The sequence below is a fragment of the Trifolium pratense genome, linkage group LG4 (assembly GCF_020283565.1).
Source record: "Trifolium pratense cultivar HEN17-A07 linkage group LG4, ARS_RC_1.1, whole genome shotgun sequence".
NCBI classification, from domain to species: Eukaryota; Viridiplantae; Streptophyta; class Magnoliopsida; order Fabales; family Fabaceae; genus Trifolium; species Trifolium pratense.
Window position 1 is genome coordinate 7,796,224 of NC_060062.1, and position 9,060 is coordinate 7,805,283.

Here is a 9,060-nt window from a genome sequence, read left to right on the forward strand (position 1 = left end):
AGAGGTATTATCACCAATAATTATGAGAGATGTTGTATTTTCTGCTTTAGGGAGGTGGAGGATTCTCAACATATTTTTTTCAATTGTCAAGTGACTCAACAAGTGTGGCATAACATATTTAGGTGGATGGACAGAAACTGCTTATCTTTTGAAGATATCCCTCAACATTTTATTTTGTTTGGAGACATTGCAAGAGGTAAACTTAGCAAAGGATTCCGACATGTTATTTGGTTAGCGACGACATGGAGCATATGGCGTATGCGCAATAATATATTGTTTAAAGGTGAACATGTTAATATAGCTACTTTAGTGGACCAAATTATTTATATTTCTTGGTTTTGGTTCATAGGCCGAGGTAGTGATGTTAATGTTGTTTTCTCAGAATGGTGCAATAATCCATTAGCTTGCTTTGATTGTATTTAATGTGATTATTCTTGAATTGTAAGGGTTGAGTACCCCTTGTACTCCTTATAATTCAAATTTTACTTATCAAAAAAAAATCTAGCTTTTTATCAGCACTTTCAGAGTTTGTGCGGAAATGATATTTTTCAGGCAGTAAAAGATTGGTTGGGAAGAGGTTACTTCCCATCCTCTCTTAATAAAACCAACATTTGCTTAATTACGAAGTGTGAGAATCCTAGTTCTATGAAGGAGCCGAGACCTATTTCCCTTTGTAACGTGTTGTATAAGGTGGTATCTAAGTTACTAGCGAACCGATTGAAAGGATGCCTTAACAAATGTGTGGAACAATCAAATTTATGGAATCATGCATTGAATTGTCAATATTCTTCATGCAAAAATTCAAGCGCTTCAATTATGTTGGCAAAAGCTCGATTTAGAAAAGTTGTGTGCTTTTCGATTCATTACAAGTGTTCAGCTTGAGGTGGAAGATTTAAATATCATCATTAAATTAATGAGATGGAGATTATTGGAGGATTATAGGCATGTTTGTTTCAAATTTTTCATCAAAAAAATTTATTTTTTCTATAAAATTTTTTTATTTTTTTTTATCTTACTTGTGTTTGTTTCAAAAAATGATTTTAGTAAAAAATCCATTTTTTTATCACTCATCATCTCTCACCATCTTAAAAAAATAGATTTTTATGATTCTAAATAAACAGAGAATAGTTTTAAATTTTCTTCAAGAAAATCTATTTTCTTCAAGAAAATCTATTTTCTTGAAAATGATTTTTTTCAAAAAAAATCATTTTTTTAAATCTTAAACAAACAGGCCCTATATATTCATGCAGAAAGATTGAACAATGAGCCTGTTTGTTTCAGATTTTTCTCCAAAAAAAATTATTTTTTTTGGAGAAAAAAAAATCTATTTTTTATCATACTTGTGTTTGTTTCAGATTTTTTTCAAAAATCATTTTAGTAATAAAATCATTTTTTTCATCAAAATGAGAATCTATTTTCAATAGCTTTTATCAAAATTTATTTTTTTTACCATTCACCATCTTAAAAAAATAGATTTTAATGGTTGTAAACAAACGACAAATAGTTTTAGATTTTTTTCAAAATCTTTATAAAAAATAATTTTTTTCAAAAAAAAAATCATTTTTTTTTTAAATCTCAAACAAACATGCCCAATACCTCTTCAACATATTCTTGTAAAGAAAATGCTTGTGCATATTTTAGCGAAAATATGTGTTAATAACTTAAATAATCTAATTGTGCTTCATCAACCACCATCTAGTCCAGTTCTCTTTTTCTTTCGTTCTTTTTTATTTTTCTTTTATCATGTTAAAAAAAAAAAAGAGTACAGAAGATTTCCTGAGCTACAACATTGGAAACAATGCATTCATTTGCTTCCTGCCACAGAGCTAGAACCTTGTTTCGATTCATAAAAAAAAAAACTACAACATTAATTCTTTTCTGTGGAAATTTTAATATTTGTGTTTACGTGAGAATTTGGTAAACAACCGCTAGTTTAAGTATTTAAACTCGCGAGATCAACTAGTAAATCTCAGGACAATTTTGTGTTTATTCGTTTTAAGAAAACTGTTTGAATGTTCGTTTTAACAAGGAAACAAACACTTAGGAATTAAAATGTTTTAAAGCATACAAGAGAAACTAATTCGAATCGCCTCGAAGTAGCAGTTTCTCGAGCAAGTATCTGAATTTAAACTTGGAGAAAATTACTGGAAAGCAAATTGCATTGAATGAAAAGCAATTACAAATAAAGATGGTTCACAAAACATACATTTCTCCTCTGAATTCCGTTCGTTCGATCGCTGAGTACTTAGAATTTTAGAGAGAGTGTTTGTATAAAATTTTGTGACCCTTGTTCTGAATGAAAAACTACTATAAATACTACTACAAAGTGGTAACTGTTTCTCGATCATCTGGACGCTCCTCCATTTGCCACGTCGACCACGTTCTCCACTTTCATCTTTCATTCCTTCAGCGCGCGCCAAGACCTCTTGGGCCGTTCGTTGTTCCTTGTTTGGGCTTGGCCCAACTCTCCATCGGTTCGATTTCGCGCTTTCGATAGCTTCCTGGCAAAACCAAAATTGGACGCGTTATCCATATCTCTCGAAGCGCTTTTTGGCTTCGACCTAGTTGGCTTTCGACGCCAACTTTGAAAGTTTTATTTTGACAATATCACCTCCAAATAAATATTGGACCCACCAATTATATTTGATAAATACCAAATTTATATCCAACAAATTGCCCCCCAAAAAAGCCATTTTCGACTGTGTCTATCGAAAGAGGAAGTGGCGTTTTTGAAGGTACTAATGGATAACTTTCTTTTCCATTTCTCTCTCCTATCGTTTAAGTTGCCATTCAAAACTTTGGATTGGCTCCAAAACTTGTTTTTTATTCCCACCTATCAAGGGGTTTGGACACTTGTCACCACAGGAAGTTAAAAAAAAAATTTGTTATTTTCCTCAATCCGCGTGCCTCTATAAATAGCCAAATTCTCCCTTTATTAAGTTTTTCTCCAACTTTCGCTCTGTCAACTGTTCATCTTCTTCTTCATCTTCTGCGATTTTTCTTGAATTCTTGCTTTCAAAAAGACTTCTTATTCTCACCTTTCTGTTTATCACCAAGTTATTACTTTTCTTTTCACTTGAATTCTCCTCAACTATCTCAAACAACCGGTGATTCCCAAATTTAACCCTAATCCGTTCTCTTACACCATCTTTACACCTTCATCAATGGCGTCAGGTCCAAATGTTGGAAAAATCCTTCCTTCCGCCGGTAAGTGGACCGCCGCCACTCTTTCTTCTTACGATACGGATGTGGTTCCAGAACCATCGTTGCGTCTAGACTTGCAAAAGTTTTGGGAAACTCAATTGATCTTTCCTTATTCTGTTGATAATCTTGTGCATGCGTTTGGGGGACCCAAACCAAGTGATAAAAGTCGGAATTCCAAGGTTTTGTCTATTTTTCCTGTTTATAAACCTTGTGCTCCTAGGGTTTTCATCAGTGAACCCTATAACTTTAGCTATATCAAGGCGCCTAACAGAGTGTTTCGATCGGCTCCTTCTTTGAATGACCAATACCTGAGCTGGTTAGACAGGGTACAACGTGATAAAGCGGATATTTGGCAAGCTTGTGGTATTTATGACCTTATTCAGCTCTCTCGGACAGGCCTTAAATACCAACAAGAGATGATTATTGCGGCTTTACACTTCTTTGAGTCCTCTACCAACACCTTCCACTTCGAATGTGGCATGATGACTCCTACACTGCTGGATGTTGCTGCCATTACTGGCTTATCGCCTCTTGGCGACACTTATGATCCTTGCAAAGCTTCCGACACCATCAAATTTGATTTTCGAAACAAGTCTTACTCTAAATACATCGTGGAAAATCGAAAGACTAGCGATGAAGTAAGTGACGGAGAACACGTTGCTTTCCTAACCTTATGGCTATCGCAGTATGTCTTCTGCACTCAATCTCTCCAAGTAGCCAAGAAATTCATCCCTATGGCTATTCAATTACATGAATGCCAGCAATTCAACTTCGCTCGGCTTATTCTTGGATGTCTTTATGAATCCATGAGGGATGCTTGTGAACACCTTAAAAGAACAGGCGATGGATCTACCTTTTTAGGTGCTGGCCCTTTTTGGTTGCTGCAATTATGGTTAACTGCCACTTTTCATGCTGAACTTGACCTTTTCTTACCTGAGCCATACTATGAGGAATCGAGAACACGTCGAGTCGAAGGCACAAGGTTGGCGAGGATGGTGCCTAGGGAAAGAGGCCTTGGTTATGATGTAGCTTTCCAACAGTATTTTAATACTTTTCTCAGCCTGAAGAAGTTCAAGCCTAGCTTTGCTCCCTTTGTGGATAGACCACTTGGTCCTCCTTGGTTTACTCACAGATTTCCTTCTCCACCAGAATTCGAGATGGTAACCAACAACATTTGGACTGCTTACTTGATGCCTACAGTCTTGTCTTGTCGAATTGGCTTGACCTCTGGAGATTTTGGGTTAGTTGGTTACTTCCCAAACCTGGTGTCTCGCCAATTTGGCTTAACTCAAATACTCCCTAAGAGCATATATTTGGAAGAGAGGGAGGTTTGTTTAGGCAAGCATGGCATGACAGAACCACAGTTCCATTCATTCTTGAACCATTTCAATCAGCCTTCTTATGAGCTTACCCCATTCGACTTCGCTCCCTCACATGCCTGCACTAGGGAATTTTTTACCTGGTGGTCTCGACACTATGAAGGACGCCTGGTCGACAAGACTGCCTTGCTTACCGCTATCTCTAATGGGTTCGACTCATCTATTTTGAACAAGATTAAGTCGAAATTGAACGCCAGAGGTATTCTTTTGGTTCTACTTTTACTTGCATAATTTTTACCTTGCGTGCTTTTCTCTTATGCGCACCTCTTCGATGCAGGGAGTAAGTCGAAGGCGGGTTCCAGCAACTCTAGCAAGCCTCTTCCTCCACCATCTAAGGTTGAACTAAAGGTAGGCTTTTACCTTCTTGTGGCTTCTCACACTTCTGTAAGATTTCTATGTTAACTTTGATATGCCCTTTCTAGATTGCTTCACGCAAGAGGCCTCCTTCAACCGAAACTCCTTCTGTTTCAAAGAAACAAAGGCCTATTCCTGCCACTTGTTCGAGTGCTCCAGATAAGGTACTTATTTAGCAAAAGACTTTTCTCTTCTTTTTCTTACCTGCGAACTTACGGAGCTGTGGCTTGCAGGATATTCCTGTTCTCTCGACCATCCCCGAGCAGACTAACGTTGCTACCACTCAAGATCTTTTTCCTAGTGCTGAACCCATTACTGATGAGAAAAAGAAAAAGAAGAAGAAGAAGAAAGAACACCAACCCAACCAAGAAAGTACTCCTGAGCGCAAGTCCTCTGAGATTGAGGCACAACCTGATACTCTGGCATCACCTGAGGACCCTCCTTTGGAACAATCGGAGAGGAAGAAAAAGAAGCAGAAAAAATCTCCTGCTGCAGCTACTGTTGTCGAGGCTTCTGCTACTGCAAAAGAAACAACTCCACAACCTGAAGCTTCTGCTACCCCTCAAACCCAAGTAAGCCATTCTTACTTCTTGTTATTTCTCCAGCTTTTGACTGTGTTACTCATTCTTTCATGGTTTTGTTTGTTTCAGCCACAAAACTCTGCTCAAGTTATTCCTCAGGATGAGCCTGCTCTTAGCAAAGCGGCTGAGGGGGTGGTCGAAGGACCAAGCGATGCGCATCCTGAAGATGTTGCAGAAAAAATCTCATCTCCTCAGCCTCTCGAAACGGCCATTCCTACTGAAACCTCATCACCGCCCAAGGCTCCTAGCTCGCCTCACCGCGCTTTCGAAGATGACAATCTTAAGCCTAACAATGAAGAAGACCAACTCGATCGAAACCTACCACAACCGAACCCTTCGACACATCCTGCCCAAGTATTGGCCAATAATGATCCTCCAACCAACTTTCAAGCTGACCCTATTGCTAGTATTGAACAAAGGCCAACAGTTGATGGTGAGCACTCCACTACCAATCAACCACAACCAAGTGGGTCAAACCATGAATCTAGTTCACCCAGTGCTGGCACTTTCGACTCTGAAGATGGGAACTCCTATATTGGTGATTCACTTGGTGAAGAGGGAACTTCCGTGTCGAAGCCACTTCCCACTGTTGTCCTGCCAGCTGAACTTGCTAAAGAGTTAAAAGATTTAACTCCAGTCGACGCACTTAACAAGCTTTTATCAAGCCATGGCACCTCTAGCTCCGCTGTTTAGGACACAGAGGGTAACGGAGATGTACTTGAGCAAGAACAGTTTGAGCATGAAATCAGGTTCAGGCGAGAAATTCTTGATGGGGATATGTTGGGCCTGCTTGAGCGTAACTCTTCCATATATTACAACATCAAAGCCCTTTTTCGCAAGCTGCAAAACCCAAGGACTGACGAAGCAATGTTCCTTCTAGTAACTCAGGCTGAAACCTTTTTAGAACAATTCATTAGTCAATCTCAGCTCCTAACCAGGACTAGCGGCCTTTTAACATCTCTGCTTGCCACCCAGCAACAACATTTCGAGCAAGCTAATAGTTGCAATGCAGAGGTCACAACTATCAAGGCTGCCTCTGATGAAGCCCTTGAGCAACTTGTGGCTTGTGAGAACAATATTGCTCAATGGCAGTCTGAAATCGAAGCGCTAAAGGAAAAGGTTCGACAGGAAGAGGCTAAGATGGAAAAGCTAGCTGCAGTGGCTATCGAAGCACAAAAGGTTAAGCTTGATGAGCTAGCACGTGAAGGTATCCAACACTACAGTGAGGGTTTAGCTGTCCAGAAGCGAGTCGAGCACCTTGCTAGTGATAAGGAAATGCTACAACGTAAACTGGCGTCCATTCGAACTCAGTATTACCAATTTCAAGCGGCCAATCGAAAGCCTCCTTCGACATCTCAACCACAACCTTGACTTTGTAGTTTTTCCTTTTTAGTTTCGAGTTTTTTCTTTCTTTTTCTTTTGGATGTCGTATTGTAACTCTCTTAACACTAGCAACTGTCAAACAATTTCGTACATGGCTTTTGAATGTATGCCCGTTTTGGCTTTTTTTTTTAATGCTGCATGTTCATATATTGGCTGAGTATTTTATTCTCTTGTTATTGTTTGCTTTCCTTCTTTTGGGCCATTCTCCCCAGCCTTATTAATGGCACTTTGTAAGGAATGAAGCGAACATGTTTCCAATGTAGTCAACACAGTTAACTACATGGCTTTGAGCATTAATGCAATGGCATTTCCTACGTAAACTGACCGTGGTTAGTTGTAACTGCCTGGTCATTAACGCGTCTTAATTCTTCTATAAATACTCACACCTTGCAACTCTTTTTGCTCATCACTTTATACAAACTAACGCATCAACACCTCTCCACAAAGAATGGATAACAAGAAAAATCCTCCTTCTTCCATCCCGGGCTCAAGCATGCCACATCCTCCTGGAAGGGGACGAACCAAGGTTCCAGCTTCCAAACCTCCACGCACTAGAATCCTTCGCCCTAGGCCGTCATCGGCTAAGGTAGTAGAAACCATCATTCTCTCTTCTGATTCCTCAAGCTCTAGTTCAGATGACGAAGATGAAGATTACCTCGAGTTCCTCAGCACCCTAGAGCCTGATGAAGAATACCCAGGAACTCCGACTCCTTCTTCTGAGGATGGAGACTCTCAGATCTCAGAACTTTCCAGTTCTGATTCAAAGGATGAAGGAGCTCGAGCCCAGGGCACACCTTAAATGGTTACCTTTCAACATTCAACCAATTCTTGTATTTTCTTGAACATTCTTGAATGATTGGTTGTATTGTTGATCTTATATGAATAAAAATTGAAATTCTTGGCATTTCCTTTTACCATTTCGCAAATTTTATTCTTGTGTTATTCATTTTTTATGCTTATTTCTTGCAACATTGGCTTGTATTTCTTTAAATATTTGCCATTCATGTTGACTGAACGTTTCTCAGGAGTTAACTCTTCAATCTCATAGGCTCCATTTGACAAAACTTGAGAAATTTTAAATGGCCCTTCCCAATTGGGTGACCACTTCCCGAAAACTCGATCTCGTCTGTCCATGGGAAGGATAACTTTCCAAACCAAATCTCCTACATCAAAGAGTTTGGATTTAACCCTTTTATTATATGCTCTAGCAATTCGTTCCTTTTGTCGAATCAAAGCATCTAACGCTTGCAACCTCTCCTCATCCACATCTGTTAATTCATCTAACATTATGTTCCCATAGTGATCAGGGGGTAGTTCCCACTGCCTTTGCACTCGAATTGACTGCATCATTATTTCGACAGGTAGCACAGCATCGTGACCATAGGTTAGTCGAAAAGGTGTTGACCCTGTTGACTCTTTAGGAGAATTCCTACATGCCCATAGGACTTGGTCCAAGGTCTTGTGCCAATTCTTTGGCTTTTGAGCAACGTGTTTCTTAATTAGACTAATTATGACCTTGTTGGCCGCTTCAACTTGGCCATTTGCTTGAGCATAATAAGACGTTGAGGTCATCAGTTTAAAACCTGATTGTTCAGCAAAATCTTGCATCTTTCGACCAACAAACACTGTTCCTTGGTCTGTAGTGATCGTCTCAGGAAGCCCAAACCTGTAAATAATATGGTCTTGGATAAAATTTATCACTGTTTCCTGATCCACGTTTGTTAGGGCAACGGCCTCTATCCATTTGGTAAAATAGTCGAGCCCAACTAGTATATAACGTTGGTTCTTGGATGACGCAGGCCTAATCTCACCAATTAAATCTAAAGCCCAGCCTCTAAAAGGCCAAGGTTTGATAATCGAATGCAACTCACTGGCAGGGACGTGTTGTACCCCTGCGTGTTTTTGACACTCTTGACAGCCTTTTGCATATTCTATGCAATCCTTAAGCATCGAAGGCCAATACAAACCTTGTCGAAACAAAAGCCATTTCATTTTGTGGCCTGCTTGATGGGCACCACAGGCTCCACTATGGGCATTTGAAACTGCTACATACGCTTCATTTTCATTTAGGCACTTCAACAAAACCCCTTCAGGAGTCTTCTTAAATAGCTCATTTCCCATGATTGTGTAATTCAAGGCTCTATACTTAACCTTCCTAT

At 39.3% G+C, this 9,060-nt stretch overlaps 1 protein-coding gene across 1 annotated transcript; it reads left to right on the plus strand.

The window, feature by feature from the left end:
• Nucleotides 1–3,164: 3,164 nt before the first annotated feature.
• LOC123922044 lies at nt 3,165–6,211 on the plus strand. The gene is made up of 5 exons (XM_045974789.1): nt 3,165–4,782; nt 4,861–4,931; nt 5,006–5,101; nt 5,171–5,509; nt 5,588–6,211. The coding sequence occupies exons 1-5, from the start codon at nt 3,165–3,167 to the stop codon at nt 6,209–6,211; spliced, it is 2,748 nt and encodes a 915-aa protein (XP_045830745.1).
• Nucleotides 6,212–9,060: the final 2,849 nt, after the last annotated feature.

What these genes read in the sequence shown, in the direction of transcription:
- LOC123922044 (XM_045974789.1), top strand. Translation starts at nt 3,165, where the DNA reads ATGGCGTCAGGTCCAAATGTTGGAAAAATCCTTCCTTCCGCCGGTAAG. An exon ending in CATCTAAGGTTGAACTAAAG is followed by an intron (nt 4,932 to 5,005) that starts GTAGGCTTTTAC and finishes TGCCCTTTCTAG; the next exon opens with ATTGCTTCACGCAAGAGGCC. An exon ending in CTGCTACCCCTCAAACCCAA is followed by an intron (nt 5,510 to 5,587) that starts GTAAGCCATTCT and finishes TGTTTGTTTCAG; the next exon opens with CCACAAAACTCTGCTCAAGT.